The 17720-nt window shown below is 38.2% G+C and overlaps 2 protein-coding genes across 2 annotated transcripts; one reads left to right on the top strand and one right to left on the bottom strand.

The window, feature by feature from the left end:
• Positions 1-855: 855 nt before the first annotated feature.
• LOC129262969 (uncharacterized) lies at positions 856-5928 on the bottom strand. The gene is made up of 4 exons (XM_054900929.2): positions 5753-5928; positions 4389-4435; positions 3453-3580; positions 856-2273 (listed from the first exon to the last, which is right to left on the bottom strand). The coding sequence occupies exons 2-4, from the start codon at positions 4429-4431 to the stop codon at positions 2067-2069; spliced, it is 378 nt and encodes a 125-aa protein (XP_054756904.2). The 5' UTR covers positions 4432-4435; positions 5753-5928; the 3' UTR covers positions 856-2066.
• A 6889-nt stretch (positions 5929-12817) lies between these two features.
• LOC129262968 (alpha-amylase 2-like) lies at positions 12818-15750 on the top strand. The gene is made up of 4 exons (XM_064100728.1): positions 12818-12957; positions 13488-13714; positions 14079-14364; positions 14964-15750. Exons 1-4 carry the CDS (start codon positions 12818-12820, stop codon positions 15748-15750), a joined length of 1440 nt encoding a protein of 479 aa, XP_063956798.1.
• Positions 15751-17720: the final 1970 nt, after the last annotated feature.

Below are 17720 nucleotides of genomic sequence, written 5' to 3' on the forward strand. Positions count from 1 at the left end.
GAGGGCTACTACAGTTACCACTTGGTGAAACTTTATCATTTGTGAATATGCGTTATACTCGCCAGTGAGGGTTAAACTCTACGGCTACGATCCAGGGGCGTCGCCAGGGTAGCCCCCCCCCCATGACAATATTGGACGGGGCGATGATGGGAATGGGGTTGACCGATATAGGTGACGTCATTTGTTTCCACTCAATTATTTAAATCAAGTCCAACCCCAAAGTTTTTTTTTCATGTTCGCCTTTTTCCTTCCCCCCCCCGAGCTTAATTTTTTTTCTTTACTTGAACAAAAAAAAAAAAAAAAAAACCTGAAACAGACTCTACTAACGTTAAAAGTATTATTTTAAAATGGTCAACATTTTGTAACGTTGTAATATTATGTAATAATTGTATATAATAGAGGACTTTTTACATTTTGATAGACAATTATAGTTTTTGACAGAGCAGCTTGTAAAGGCTACGAAGTAGCAATATAGTTGTGCAATAAAGTGATATATGATGCAATTCTTCGCATACTAGTAACATTTTATTTCTTTATCTCATTAATCGAATTTTAATGATCTCGATTACCATGATTACAGGAATGGACACGGCCCTGCGTGTATTTTTTTCTCAATTGGCAGCACCCCTCAACATTCTGGTAGGTGTTTAAAAAGTGTCGAAATGTAACCAAAATGACCTACGTGAGAGACAGACAGAAGAGAGAGAGAGAGAGAGAAAGAGAGAGGAAGAAAGAGAGACAAGAGGAGAAGGGGAAAAAGGACAGACTTTCATGGATAACGAAGACACACTAGCTCAAACTTATTTATAAAGATGATATTCTATACATGTCGGTTGCGACATAAATTAGCACTCATTATGATCGAGAATTTGTACACAATTTATTCAAAAATACATAAAAAATATCACGGATAACTGATTAAAAGTTTCTTAGTAGCAATAAAGGCCATAATCTAGGTACATATACATGTAATTTGGATGCATTATTTTTCTGTCTAGCTAAATTAATGCTCGTTAATAAATATATATATTTAGAGCTTCGTTTATAAAATGTTGCAAAATGAATAAGGTGCAAGCTAGGAAGTCAAGGAAGACATGATATAGGCCTATTTTATTATTGCATATTTAAACAACACAAATGTCACGAATATGAAAATTAACATCAATTCACGAACCATTGCAGAAATGCGGGGGTGATGTCGCCATTAACTTAATCAAAAGGTCCATATTCTATGTAAGACCAGGGATTTTTACACTGAAAGAGATCGAAAATAATGTTCATATTATGAATATTTTATTTCAATTTCAAATTCAAATCAAAATCCAAAGCCACATCCAAATGAAAATAGTAATAATAATAAATTCGATTTCAATTTCGAATTTCTATTTCAAAATCCAACTTCCAAATTCCAATTTTGAATTTGCAATTCAAAATCCAACTTCCAAATTCCAATTTTGAATTTGTAATTCAAAATCCAAATTCCAAATCAAGTTGGTGTTTTATTTGTGTGAACATTTCACACATAATTAATAATGATATTGAAGCACATCTGTCTGAGTTATAAATAAAAAATACTGGCTGGTTTGCTCAGAGCAGGGAATTATGAGGTTTAGAGTAACTTATCATGGTCAAAACCTTACCTATGCATTTCTTAATCGTTTTTAAATGCTCTGGAGAATACTGTTAAGACGTGATTAAAACATACATAAATTTCAAGGATTTAAAGTAAATCGACATCGGCTGTGAATCGCGACCAGCCTGATCATGAGGTGTAGGAATAAATCTTGCAGATTTGAAATTAAACCTTATGGATTTGAATTAAAAGCTAAGAAATTTAAAATTTAATAAATTAGGATTAAAATCGACATAACATAACACAAAGCTTAGCAATTATCGTAGAACATATTTTCAAGATTGACTACAATGCACAACCGATCGGAAAGATCAAGCGTACGAACAGTCGATAACCTTTGTGTTACGGGATCCTGGATTTTGTTTCAATCCTTGAAATAGACAACGTATGACAGTGTTGTGATTTATGAGAAAAAAAATATATAACTAAAATTTTAAAGGAAGTAGTAAATTGTCGCCAAACATGGCGTCAGTAACATGACCACACTGTTGAAACGGACGCTGGTGGCGCTATTACACAGTTGCCCATAGCAACAATATCTGCAGGTTCTTGTGGTTCCTACCGTAGAACATTCGTCCGAACAGGCATCGCATCCTCTTCGGTACTTTTGCCTACCATCTTCATAAGTTATAACCTCTTTCTGAAAAAGACAAAATACACATTCATACGATTACATGTCTTAATACATAGCACATCAATACATATTTTAATGTATGATATATAAATATATATTTCAATAAACCAAGGTTTTGGCGAAATAAAAAAATGCAGAGAGGTGAAATTATTTGTCATTATTATTATTATTAATGTTGTTGTTGTTGTTGTTAATATTCCATAATAGGGTCACTTTTCATACGAAGTGTTATGATGGAACAGAAAGTCTTCAGCTATTAACGATCTAATGGCACAATGTGGCAAACCCGTCGACAGTTTCTGAGGAACTTGAATTCCCCATCATCAAGAGCAATGGGATCCATTATTTTTTCATATTCTTCTGCGCCAATTCTTTTTCAATATTGTACAATTTTCTCTCAAAAGGATTTTTATTTTAAGACTTCTTTGAGTCTATTCTGTGTTGTCAAAATAGTTGAATACTTTGTGAGATTTGGTATAACCAATCATGCATTATTATTGGTGAAAAACTGGATTTCTGGTGCCTGATTTTGCCCAAAGTAAGAACTTGTTTAATGTAATCCAAATTGTTATATATATATATATATATTTTCAGGCACCTTGGCTAGGAAGCCCCTTTCCTCAGGGATTCGATTTATCACCTTTGCTCTTTAAAAGTGATTGTTCGTCACATATACTTAAACATTCATTGCTTCTTAAACAGATTTTGAAGGTGCTCATCATTAAGTTTAAGTTTTCTTATATTATTAATTTGTTTAAAGTTCTGTGTTTGTAGAATACAAAAAAAAAACAAAGCACAAAGGCTTGATAGTTTTAGGTGTCCAATTGGAAGTGTTCATATTGTCAAACATACTTAAATTTAAGATAACTCTTACTGAAAATTGAATAACTGAGAATATGGACAAAGAGCGACCCGGGTCCATCTCCAGGCTAAAACAGGCTAATCATCGGATGATATCGCTTACATGAACCCGTCCTTTGTGTACTTTATATCCCAGAACTTGCAGAATTCCACCAGGAATTAAGGACCCGAAATGAACCCAAAAGCGACATAATTCATCATTTAAGAAAGACCAAACTCATTTATTTGTCTTAATTTACTCGAAATGAGCTGCCATTGTCTTGGGTCGTTCTAATATATCTGTAAATTCAAATACTCAATTATTCAAAACAACATTTTGCTTACGAAACAGTCGCCAGAGCACTGCCTCTTGGCTAAAGCAGAGTCCCCCTTTGCGAATGGGTCTGCGCATGTTGCTCCGTCGAAATAGTCATCACTTTCACAGACGTAGCAGTAGTAAGCCGATGAAATACCTTCATATGAAATGGAAAAACAAAGATGACACATAAGGGCCCCGTCTTACAAAGTGTCGCGAATGATCCGATCACACACAGCTACACTGCAAAAACACCGGTGTTACACCAGCCCGGAATCAACTATGACCACACCAGAGAAGTATTGAAACAACAACAGTTTGGAATCAAATACTAATTGGTGTTGTGTAATTACCTATCTGGTGTTGGTCGAAAACCAAAACTGGTGTTTTTTAACACTTACCTGGTGTGGTCATATATACATTCCGGGCTGGTGTTGAAATAACACCGGTGTTTTTGCAGTGTATGGGCGGACATCTAAAATCCAAGTTTGTTCAAAATATTTTCAATATAATTATGATGTATGTTCATACAATCATCAATCTCTTGAAGATTCAACGTGATTCTCTTTGTTTAATAAGCAGATTGAGCTAATTTTCTTGTAGAAATGAAATATGGTATGAACGGATTTCCATACATTTGAGATTGATTGGATCAATCGTAACTCTTTTTAAGGACGGGCCCAAAGGAGCGGTTTTTTAAACATATTTCGTCTGACGAGTTTCAGTTTTTATTCCCCCCCCCCTAATTTCCAACAAAGATAGTAAATATCCATACATATATCATGGATATTTAACAAACAAAGAAAAATACATGCAATATAACTTTTCTATTTTAAATTTGAAACCAATATTGAAAACTTATCACTGAAATGCCCCAAGCCACCGCTGTGAATTAATAATGACTCGCTGGAAATGGGCCCCTCGGATAATAATATACAGTTATGGATGTTATGTTATTAACTTACCGAGCAATGTAAAGAGGATGAGCGTTGCAATTAAATATTTCATCTTTCTGAAATACAATAAGATAGAAAAGAAAAGAAAAAACATAATAATGATATTATTCTTAAGCATTTAACATTGTTATATAAGCAGCGGTCTTTCAAGATTCAATATTCAAGAAATCTATTTAATTTCCATCACAAATATAGATCGAATACAAAAACATTTGGATTGATAAGTGAAGAGAGGGTTGGGGTAGAGCACCAAAGTGCCAAAAATTTGCTTCGATAGTTCATAGCGAGATCATTATGCAGTTAGATTTTCGCACCGTCTTTTACGGTATTCACATTAAGTGAACGTCATTTTTCTTACACGTGATAAGGTCTGGGATTCAACCCCCCCCCCCCCCGCAGCACTCGCGTCCTTTGGCAAGGCGTTTATCCACATTTGCCACTCTCCACCCAGGTGTAGTAAAAATGGGTAGCCAGTAGGAAAGGAATTCCTTCAATGCTCGAGCGTCTGATCAGTAATAGGGTAATAGTATGTAGCGCTTATAAACATTTGTATTAAGCGCTATATAATTGTGCATATTATAATAATAATTATTATTATTATTATTGTTGTTGTTATTTCAATATTATCATTATTATTGTTATCATTATTATTATTATTATTATTATCATCATCATCATCATCATCATCATGTCGTCGTGATCATTAATATCATCACTAATAACTATATGATTATGAAACGGGAGAAGACCCAAACCGAGTCAAAACATTATCTGAATCATTGAAATTCAAGCCTATTAGCAATCTACACGTATCCAACTTTTCGATCTCCTTGCACTCAATTCAAAGGCATACGTATCGTAAGAAACACCATTTGCGCAAGCCTTGGATCCAACCGTTCATATTTGCATGTTACTAGTATCAAATAATCATGTAGTTTGTCCTGCTAAATATAATTTTCCCTTTCATAAATCATTGACGGTATCTACATTTTTCTGAGAACTACCTCTCGTTTATGTGCATGCCCATCATAAATTGACCTATACATGTAAATCAACAGTGATAAACACTCATAATGATACACAAGATTATGTGCATACATTTCAACACAATACGTGAGACAAATATTTTTTTTTTATGAATCAATATAAAATGAATAAATCACCTCAACAAATTATATGAAAAAACATATACAATATTTACCGTGTAAATCATCTAAGATGCATCGAAATTGGTGTATTCATTTAAATCAAGGTACACCAACAAAATAAATCTCACTTCATCATTTCAAAATACTGTTAGAGATCTCCATCTTTCTTAAAATGTAATTCACGCCGTGCCAAATTGTCAAAATCTGATAATAGTCACCACTTACCTGGTAAATATTAGGAATAATATTCGCTAATCATAAAGAAACCTAGGTGTCCAGCTTCATTCAAAGTTAACCCAGTGTCACACCTTAGTTCGGATATCTACCAGGAATTATTATTATAAGAGTCCAGACAAACGGCGAATTGACAAATGTTTGTTCATTTTGACCTATGGTGGACTGGTCAATCATTAATAAAAAACGGACAGTTTGTTTACTTGGTAGCTGAAGAGCGTTTACATTTAATTGTACGACTACATCCAATATAAAGAGCTTTTACAAACGTACTTATACGTAAAACAAAAACAGTTTATTATTCAATGTAGTGGGACTTGGAAAACATGACTAGATAAAAAGCCGGCTTGCGCACCAAAGAAAATGCATATGTACAGCACATAATCCGCCACCCCAAAACAAAAAAACAAGTCGTAGTGCCGCTCATATTGTATTTTGACGGTTTTTTCCATTGATCTTGGTAGATACTGATTAAAAACAGCACATCCTATGCTTTGAAAGAATATAAAACCTGACAAAAATTAATCAATACTAACCAACACAAACATGTAGATGAATGAAGAAATGATATAGTAATAAAATAAGAATTAGAGCAAAACAGTTTTTAAGTTTTGGGAAGTTATGGAAACTCCAAGCACTCCGGAATACGATGGTGTCAAAATAGTGTCTTGTATCTCGCCTTCCATTTAAATTTACACAACTTCCAATTTTGACAGTATTAAGAAACGGGATTGATATTTTAATTTAAGGACTCTATTTGCAATGACTACTTCGTAGTTTTCCCCAAACTGCATTTCATTGCCATAAGGGTGAAGTCCCCTTCATATTGTAGAGATTGAATCATTGACAGTTCATCTAGTATACACTTCTTTAAAAAAAAACTGATTTTACAGACAAAAAGAACATGTTGCAGAAAGCAATAACAGAATCATTCTGTAAATTCATAAAACAGGAATTTTTCTGCAATTTAACAGAACAGGTCTGCTTAAAAAGGGGAAATAGGTGTTTTCTTTAAGGAAATTTGTAAGGTTTCATACACCAAATACCTATTTTCTTGTAAGATTACGCAATCTGGTAAGATTACAGGTGTTCTCGAGAATCTGCTGCAGGAACTTCTTTTATTTTAAGGATAAATTTTCTAGTGTAGACTCTGTGTTGTCAGACCATGTGCGAAAAGTATTGCTTTACTGTAAACAGGAAAAAATTATAAATTGCCTTAATGAAGATTAGACGAACTGGTTGTAGACGAACTGGGCTTTGGCTAAGGGGCGAGATCAAACGGCAAGTGGACGGAGTGGGTGTAGGCCATGTGGCAATTAAGCTTTCGCCCGACTCTTGCATGTACCTTCACAAGTCATTAAAAAGAAAACAATACGGAACAATACATGAAAAAATATTATGCAACATTTTTACATTGCTTATGCAACATTTTTACATTGCTTAATACAATTTTTACAAGCGCTGTATACTGTTACCCCGGCTTTAGCACGGCTACCGTGATCGGACGCTTGGGCATTCAATGATTAAAAAAAAACCTGGGTACACATAAATTTATGACACCTGGGTTGAGAGTGGCAAATGTAGATAAACGGCCTGCCGATGACGTGAGTGTTGTGGCGAGGCTCGAACCCCCCAGACCGTGTGGTTTAAAGTCCGGAGACTTATTTACTGAGTCACAACACCTTATTATCTTGTCTCATATTGTTTTGATAATGAGATAATATAAACGTCATTGACACGAAAACAACCAGACAATGTTTACTTCTAGAAAACATATGTTCATTTTCTACACGAAAACCAACATGAAACAGATAAGAATATTGAATATGTTTATTAAATGTATTTGACACTTAGTAACCCTGTTTCACTGTGAATCTCAAGGTTTAAAGGTGTTATATTTATTCACGGTGGAATGAATAGAATAAACACAATTAGAAATCCCTTGTTCTAGATTTCACTCATTTATTGGAGAAAGGGGAACGTTAAAAAAAATAATGTAGTTTCGAAACAAAGTTAGGAATAAAATACATCGAGAAACTGTTTGATGAAAACAAGTCAAAGCACTGCCCTTTTATTAAAAATCCCCAAAATTACAAATACGCAAATTCAGAGAGAAAATAGATTTGAAGATTTAAACAGATTTGTCATGAGTGTGTCAATAAAAAAGAACACCGAAAATGTTAACTAAATGTCCATTGTAGATAATATACCATTCCTGAAAATGGTAAAGCACGGTTTGAGTGCGCGCGCGTGCGTTTGAGGGTGTGTGTGAGTGTGTGTGTGGGAGGGGTGATAGCGATTTTTTTTTTGTGTGTGTGTGAGGGTGAGGTGTGTGGAGTGAATGGGATGTGAGAGGGTTGATAGTGGGGTGTGTTTGCATGTGGGTGTGGGAGGGGTGAGTAGTGAGGTGTGTTTGTGTGTGGGATGAGAGGATTGAAAGGGAGGTTTGTTTTTGTGTGGGTGGGATGATAGCGAGTTGTGTTTGTGTGTGTGAGGATGAGAGAGATGATGATGAGGTGTGTTTTGTTTGTGTGGAGTGAATTGGGTGTGCGAGGGTTGATAGTGGTGTGTGTTTGCATGTGGGTGTGGGAGGGTGAACAGTGAGGGCTTTTTGTGCGTGGGATGAGAGGGGCGAAAGGGAGGTTTGTTTTCGTGTGGGTGGGATGATAGCGAGTTGTGTTTGTGTGTGTGAGGGTGAGAGAGATGATGGTGAGGTGTGTCTTGTGTGTGTGGAGTGAGAGGGGTGATAGTAAGACGTGTTTGTGTGTTGGGTGGGAGGGGTAGTGGTGATGTGTGGCCGTGTGGGGTGAGAGAGGTGGTCATGCGGTGCGTTTTGTTTGTTAAGGGTTGGGATAAGTGATAGTGAGGTGTGTTTGGGTGTCTCTTGTATGTTTGCATCCTACGTTGTGTGCGTGTGTAGAATGGTGAGGGTGTGTGTGTGTGTGTGTGTGTGTGTGATTGAATTACCCAGACGTGTATCAAACAAATACAGTTATATGTGACCGAACTTTATTGTCACCATCCAAAAAGAGGGTTCGAACCTAGAACCTCTACATCAATTCGTAACTTGGATTACAAACGCACACCACAACGCCTGGCCTCTTGATGAACTCCAAACCAATTATAAATCTCTTTGCTCAAACCAATTAAAGGCGGTTTTCAGTGGGCGTGGTTTACGGTATCTGGTCCCTGCACATGAATGTGGACGGAGCAGATCAAGACCTCGTCTATTGAGCTAATAATTGAAATGAATAACCAGAGACATTATCCATGATCGTGTCTATTTGTGCCCTTTGTAAAAGTTCTAGTTCTGTTAAAAAATAGGAGTTGCACCCCGAAGATTGCTGAATAGTCAGATTATTTATCAAACGATTAGCTTAACTGCATCATCATGCCCACATGATTCAATATAAGGAAACTTAACTCTTCTCTTGCCAACTTATTTCTAATGTTGAATTGACATTAAAGAAGCTTAAGAGCATTAACCTCGACCACAATGTGTTAAGCACCACACAGGTTATGCAGATGGGTTGACACGTCTCAGAATAAATCTAATTGACTAAAAACATATAATAAACTAAATTGCATTTACTAAGTTACCTATGCTTTTCTACTAAATTCATTCAAACTTTTGTGGAAGATGGAGGACACAGGTTTAAAACATGAAGAGTGTCTGAAAGTGGAGTTGAAGTTTTAGGCCTCTAATCATTTTGCTTGGGGGTTTAGATCAGGTGCCATACAAGCAACAAATGCAATCTCTAAACAAAAACGGAGTTGATAATTCACTCATCGATGGGAGTAAATTAAATTCAATCCATTAAGATGGCTTTTAAAATATTGTTGAGTGAATTCAACCATTTTAAACTGTACAGTGAATATTGTGCGAACATCCGTGATTATGTAACGTGGTATCATGGTTATGGTAACTACCGTAGGAAGTCGGCACGCCAGCTTTTTGCTGGTATAACGCCGAACTGGTATGTAACAAATTACATGGGAAAAATTTGCCGTCCAAGTTAATCAGGCTTAGAGGTTGACCTTATATAGACGACATAACTTACTGGCGGTGTTTTGTTTTATTAAAGTGATGACAATGGCAAAGCGGGGATTTGAACTCACAACCTTACGATCAAATGCTCTTAACTCTAGACTACTTTTGTTCTTACCAAATTCAATTCAAAATGAGTGATCCGTGACGTCACTCCCACGGGAAGTGAAAAAGGGAGTTAAAATTCACTTCATTTAGAGAGTATCACTTCTTTATTTCAAACACACTGCATTTTGATTTTCAATATACTCATACAATAACTGAGATATATATACAAATGTTTCACACAGAAGCTGGTATTGAAAGAGGTAAGATTGAAATATGAAATACCTTCTTAGCGAACAACCAACCGTGCATGAGTAAATCATGCTAACAAAGCGTGACAAGAGAGTCGTACCTTCAGAATACATCAGTCACGTACGGCGAGTCGGAAACAGCCGTTTTATGTAATTTTATTCAAACCACCTATATGTAGCTGATGGTACAAAAAGATGTTAAAACGGCGGTTTTCTACTCGCCGTACGGCGAAATGTGACTGACGAATACCTCGGTCACATATGACCTACGGCGGCCGTACGGCAAGTCGAAAACAGCCGTTTTATTCATTTTTATTCAAACGACCTATATGTAGCTGGTACAACAAATGTTAAAACGGCTGTTTTCGACCCGCCGTACTGCCGCCGTAGAGCAAATGTGACCAAGGTATTAAGTGTTGGAAAAACAGAAGCTACCCTTGGGTGTTGTGATAGGCAAGGGGTGGGAGGAGCCGAAAAGGAAATATATATATATTTTTTTACTCTATGCTATATATTTTTTAATTGGTCTTATGCCAATTCGTCCAATTACCAACTCGTCTACTATCATTTGGTCTCCCACAGGGTATTATTGTCATTTCGTCCAGTCACCATTTCGTCTAATAACCAGTTGGTCCAATAGCCATGTAATCCATATACCATTTGGTCTAATTGCATTACGTGTTAAATGGGCGAAATTAATTAAAAAATAATGGGTATTAGACCAACTGACAATGAGACGAAATGGTCATAGACGAACTGGTGATTATACAAAGTGATTATTGGACCAAATGGTTATTAGACCAAAGGGTTAATGTGAGACGCATTGTTGATGGACGGAATGGCAATACACTTAATGAAGTTAGACCATGTAATGAGTGGACGAGTTAACTTCACTCATCAACGTCTTCATCATCATCATCCTCATCATCATCACCATCATCGTCACCATCACCTCCACCACCATCACCATCATCATCATCATCGTCATCATCATCGTCATCATCATCGTCATCATCATCATCATCATCATCACCACCACCTTAGTAATCGTCGTCATCAACCTTCTCTACCAACCAGAGCCACCTACCACTATCACTACCACCAGGCACCATCGCCCTCAACATCACACCCTTCCCCCGATCATGGCCAACCACCAACATCTTAAACCACATTCGTCATCGAAATCAACCAATCATCTCAAATCAAACATAAATCAATATTATTCTACCGATGTTTTCACAGCTTCCCACCTTACATTTTCCACCATGCCTGTTCCAACTGCGTTCGCGTTCAACAATGCCACGTCAGCAAAGTACAATGTCGTACCTTCGAATGAGCTTAGGAGTTTTCCCAGCTGAATAATAGGTTTGGCACCCCCGTGTCCCCAAATATAGATTAATAGAGCTACCGTGGTTGATTAGCTTTCATTCCTGACGATACTGTTATCTGGAAGAAGTCTCATCTCGTCTTGATCTCTCAACTGGTGAGTCTTTATTTTTCAGAGCGAGTACGTTTTCACCAAGTAACAAAGTGAAACATAAGTTGATTAAAAAACTTTACACAAATGCGTGGTTTCATTTAGACTTTCTTTCCTGTATTCAAAATATAACAAAACATCAACATGGAAATCATTATTTTATGTGTGAGCTTAGTGTAAATGTTATTATTATTTGATTTGTTATTATTATTGTTAAACGAAAATTTCTGAAAACCTTTTTTTTATTAACTCCAACTTTTTTATGAATTGAAAGTTTATTAAGCATTTTTAAGATATCAACAGTCTATTATGCTCATGTTTTCATCATAAATTCACTAAATACAGGATAACTGGCTTAATAATTGGCTTTAGATAAATAATAGATTCCATGGGTCCCAATGCGCAAAGACTACCGAATTTGTCGATTTTGGAGGTAAACTTGAACCTTTTCAGGAATTGTACCACTGAGTGGTACGGAATTTTCATTTGAATAGAAACTTCCACATTTTTATAATTTCATAGTGAAAGTATTACCATTCGTTTTCAATCATTGACTCCCGCAAAGGAACGCCTTATGACTGGAGCAGAGGATATGTTTTTAACCTGTTTTAAAGTCTTACGTAGATAGTGTGGAGCGTCGTGGCCCAGTGGATTAGTCTCCAGACTTTAAAACAGAGGGTCGTGGGTTCGAATTCCAGCCATGGCGTAATTTTCTTCAGCACGGAATTCATCCACAGTGTGCTGCACTCAACCCTGGTGGGTGTTTCATAAAGCTGTTCGTAAGATACGAATGACTTTACGCACGACTGGTGATCCTTCCTTGTGCTATGTGATATCCCTATGTAATTGAGTTATGACCTAAGAACATGTTCCAGTCGTGCGTAAAGTCGTTCGTAACTTTACGAACAGCTTTATCAAACACTCCCCAGGTGAGGTAAATGGGTACGGCAGGAAGTAATTCCTAAAAAGCTGTGTGCACCTGAATAGGTAGCCTAGCTTAGCCGGGGTAATATTAATAGCAGTTTTCGGAACTGAAGTGGCTACCCTGGGTAAATTTGCTGTGTTATGCTTGTTGGAATTTTTCCCTTAACATTCAAATCAACTTTTTTGTTGGGGATGGACTTGTCCTTTAAAAATAACTCATGCTTTATAATGAAAAACAATAATGATCAACGATCAGCGAAATGATGTTAATCAAAATCTAATCAAACCAATACCACATAGGTTTTTCTAAGATGCTTCAAATCGCCGTTCTACTTTTGGCTACGGCCTGCGCAAACGCGGGATACTCCGACCCGAACTTTGTTGGCGATCGACAGGTCATAGTTCATCTATTTGAATGGAAATGGACCGACATCGCTAGAGAATGCGAAAAGTAATCTCCATCTTTAATATCGTTCAGTTATTGGTTTATCCCACATAAGTGCGCAGCTTTCGTAATCTGATTTTACTCCTCAAATCGGCAACAAAAAATATTTTTTTATGCATTATCCTACTTTACGAAATGATAAAAGAACCAATTTAATGAAAGCTTGCAAATTTGCATTTTTAAACAGTAATATTGCTGATTTTATCGTCTTGCAAATTTACATGTAGACTGTGGATTAGCACGACTTAAACGAAATTAAGTCGAGTCGCACTATTACACCAGCTTTAGCTCGAACTGTTGTTTCCAGCATCGTGTGTGCAAGGAAATAATCATGTCGGGTGCCAATCCCCCACAACTGAGTTTAGTGCAGTAAATTTCTTGTTAAGCATGTTGAAGGTAAGCACGCAATGGCTGGGACTCGAGCCTAGGATCATCGGATTGAAATACAAGAGTAAAAACCAGTACACCACAAAGCCCAACCTTTCCACTGTGGATATCATCTCATCTACAGTACCTTTGTTTCATCCTCTTGACAGATATCTTGGACCGTATGGCTTTGCCGGTGTACAGGTTTCCCCTCCGATGGGACATCGGGAGTTTGGAGACGTACCAACTCCCTATCCGTGGTGGCAACGCTACCAGCCCGTAAACTACACGCTCGAGAGTCGTAGCGGCACAGAAGCGGAGTTTAAGGACATGGTGGCTACATGTAACGAGAATGGGGTTCGAATCTACGTTGATGCTGTCATTAACCACATGGCAGTTGATAAGAGAATTGTCATGAACTTTTCTCCTGTTTTGATATTCATATTCGTCTACTTTAGCCCTATCAATATTAGACGTTTATACAAATCAACGATGTATAAAAATCAAAAGGTACTTGGTGAGAGCAATTTGTTGTTACTCAACATGAAAATACTTTGAGAACAGCAGTTGTCAACATGGGTAATGCGTTTAGGTCGAGCTGGTAGCCACACCATTTTTCTTGGTCAAGTTTAATGCAGTAACAACGAACAACGCTTGAAGTTCTATTGATGTTCTTGGTGTGAATCATTAAAGTGTTACTAGCACATTGCCATGATTACTGTTATTTCCTAACTTCTCCCATGTGCCACTATGCGATCGATTAGATGATAGTTACACGTTTGAAGCCGTACCGTACTACCCTCCAAACTTCAACGTACCGAACGGAAAGTGCAACACCACGAGCGGAAACATCGAAAGTTACCAAGACGCTCATCAAGTCCGGAAATGCAACTTGGTAGGTCTTTGTGATCTGGACCACTGCAATTTGGACACCAGGACGAAGGTCCAGGAGTACCTCAACAGAGCCCTGAGCTACGGCGTGACCGGGTTCCGATTCGACGCAGCTAAGCACATGTGCCCTGGGCAAATCAGCAAGATCCTCAGTGGGTAAGAACAGTAATTTTCTCACTCCTCTTTTGTCGCTACTTTCATCACTTGCGTGCAAACGATGCGTGTGTGTGTGTGGGGGGGGGGGGGGCGGGCTTAGAGCAACGGAACCCCCTCAAAAGTATTTTTAACAAGCAAGAAAGAAAAATTAGAAAACGAAAGAAAATTAAAGGAAAAGGGTGACATAGGATATTATCTATCGAACATTATGTAAAAATCTATAATAAAATTTATTTGGGGGGGGGGATGGGGGTAGGGGGTATTCAAAATGGCCGAACAATTTGTTTGCACGCTTCGCTCGCTAGTAAGTTTGTAGTTACTTTGTGTCATTCGCCATGTCTCCCCTCCCCCTTCAGATTTGGGGGCACGTTGTTCCTTCAGCGCCGCCTCCAATAGTACCAACATCAAACATTGGAATAACTACATGAAGGAAGTTCCAGTATTGGTACTTTTTATATATCTTTTCTTTATTCATTGAAATCAGTTCATGCTCTGACGTGTCTGACTTGACCATGAAATAAATCAAATCATGCAACGCACACCTTACCTCCTCACTAAAAACTGTGTGCATAGCCAGTATTTCCCAATTTTGTTTTCAGTTTGCAGGATTGCTCGTTTGGAGGTTCCCCCTACCTGTATCAAGAGGTAATTGACCGGGGCGGTGAGCCGATAAAATCATCCGACTACACTCATCTCGGAGATGTCACCGAATTCAAATATTGCGGCTACATTGCGGGAATCGCTGACGAATCCTTCGACCTCAGATCTTTGAAGGATTACGCGACAGAGAGCGGAATGCTTGAATCGTCGTCAGCCTTCGTCTTCGTGGATAACCACGACAACCAGCGGGGCCATGGTGGCGCAGGAAACGAGATCCTGTCATTCCAAAAGCCAAAGTTTTACAAAATGGCCGTTGCATTTACTCTCGCAAATAACTACGGTACAGTTAGGATCATGAGCTCGTACAAGTTCAATAACACTGATCAAGGACCTCCAAGCAACAGCGGCAAGGACACCCAGTCTCCAGAGTTTAACTCGGATTTAACCTGCAAAGGCAACTGGGTCTGCGAACATCGATGGCCAGAGTTCCGCAACATGGTTCACTTCCGCAACTTCGCCGGCACTGCACCCGTAACCTGGACGTACGAGTCAAGTACGTTCATCGCTTTCTCCCGTGGAAACACGGCCTTCTTTGCTCTGAGCACCGGGGAAAGTCAAGAATGCCGGCAGATTCTGACAAATCTCGATCCGGGCACCTATTGTGATCTGATCAGCGGTGAAACCTCTGGACAAGTTTGCACGGGGAAGGTTATCACGGTCGATGGTAGTCGCTTTGCCAACATCTGCCTGGGTGGGGAGGATTCCATGGTGGCTATAGCTGTCTAAGATTGGGACGTTAATTACACATCATCAGGTTGTTGATAGCGCAATAGAATTATTCTAAACACCGGATTAAAGAAAAACGGTAACCACTTAAATGGAAAGCTTAGCCATTATGTTGAAGTAAAGTATAGTGAAATGAAATCAGCGATAAATGGACCATTTAGTATTGCATATGTAACAACAATAGTTTGATTTCAATGTATGTCCTATTAACAATTTAGGAGACCTTTCTTGGTTCTCAGGGGAGGGGGTGGGGATCGAATTTCCCCAGATATTGACAGAAAAAAAAAACTAAACATATGTAGGCGACGAATAATATAGAAGAAACTATTATGATGATAACTGGATAGAATATCTCTGAGGTAAATTATCATTTATGATCTCGGAAACTGCAATAATATAGACTTAGAACAGCGTGAGGCAACGAACGTAGAGGGCGTCAACCCTTTGCAGTTTGAGGATACATACCCCTCCTTCTACCCCACCCCAATTCAACCCTGCTATCTACACCCGACTGCTTGATGAACTGCGGAGACCAGAATGACTATTTGACCTACAAACAATATCAAAGAGAATTACTTTGAATTCAGATGGAATCAATAAACAATAATTTAGCCGATAAAATACAATTTGTTAGAATAAAGTGACCAATTTGATCACGGACCAGAAAAAAAAGGAGATAAAACCTTATTAGAAACCCAAAGCAACAAACACTGATAATGAAAAAAACTTTAACATGATAGATTATGAAATGACAAAATAAGATTTCTTGATGTAAAGTTCTATACTGTGATCCCGATAAGCATGCTTGCTTCAGAATAATGATAAGCTCTTAATTTAATAGGGTTATGTTTGCCAAAATATGGGATGCTTGAAATATATTTACAATGCCATTGAAAAGAAAAGTGCTACGGGGTTGTCTATAATTGTCCTGGGGGATTTAACGATTACTTTTATTTGAGAAGTTTTCAAAATAAAGATTGATTATAAAAGCGAAATCCCCTGTTGTCATGATTCCAATGTAAATTTGATAATGAAATAGATGTTATCATCAGGGCATGGAGATGGGGGGGGGGTGATGATTTTAGAGAGAAAGGTAGAATGGAATCTATGTGAAAACTGAACGGCAAAAGAAGATACGAATGGGGAAAGAGAGTCATAGAGAGAGAAAGAGAAGGGACGAGAGAGCGAGTCGAATTTGAAGAGGGAACGAGGGTATAGGGGTGTTTGCGTGTGTGGGTGCGTGCGCATATGGGTATGCGTGACAGAAAGAGAGAGGGGGAGAGGAAGGGGTGGTAAGTAGGTTATGTGCCTGTGGGGATCCGTTTGAGGGGAGAAAGAGAGGAGGACGAGGGTGTGTACATGTGTGTTTGTACGTGGCAGGGAGGGCGACTGAGAGAGAGAGGGGGGAGGGAGTAATGAGGTAAAGAGGGGGGGGGGGGGAGGTAGGTTATGTGCCTGTGGGGATGCGTTTGAGGGGAGGAAGAGAGGAGGACGAGGGTGTGTAGGGGAGTACATGTGTGTTTGTACGTGGCAGAGAGAGGGGGGGGGGGGAGTAATGAGGTGAAGAGGGGAAGAGAAAGGGGGGGTAGATACAGTGAGGTGTACGAGAAAACAGTCTTCAGGGTGTATGTGATGTGTTTGTGTATATGCCTTTATTGGGGGAAATGTATTTCCGTTTATTAATTTTCTATCAAGAAAGTCAAATGAAAAAATTATGAAAAATAAATATGAGAAAGACACTGAAAGACAGAGGGAGAGAACGAAAGACAGGGAGGGGATAAAGAAAGTGAGGAGTTTGGGAAAAATAAAAAAGAAGGAAGTTTTGTATAGGTATTTATGTGAGGAAGTGATAAAGCGAAATAGAAATGTGGAGTAGGAAGGGAGAGAGAGAGAGAGCGAAAGCGATAGAAGGAGAAAATGATTCATTAGCATCCGCTTATTGGATGAAAAGGATCAATAAAACATGAATT

Source organism: Lytechinus pictus, chromosome 6 (assembly GCF_037042905.1).
Source record: "Lytechinus pictus isolate F3 Inbred chromosome 6, Lp3.0, whole genome shotgun sequence".
Classification (NCBI taxonomy): domain Eukaryota; kingdom Metazoa; phylum Echinodermata; class Echinoidea; order Temnopleuroida; family Toxopneustidae; genus Lytechinus; species Lytechinus pictus.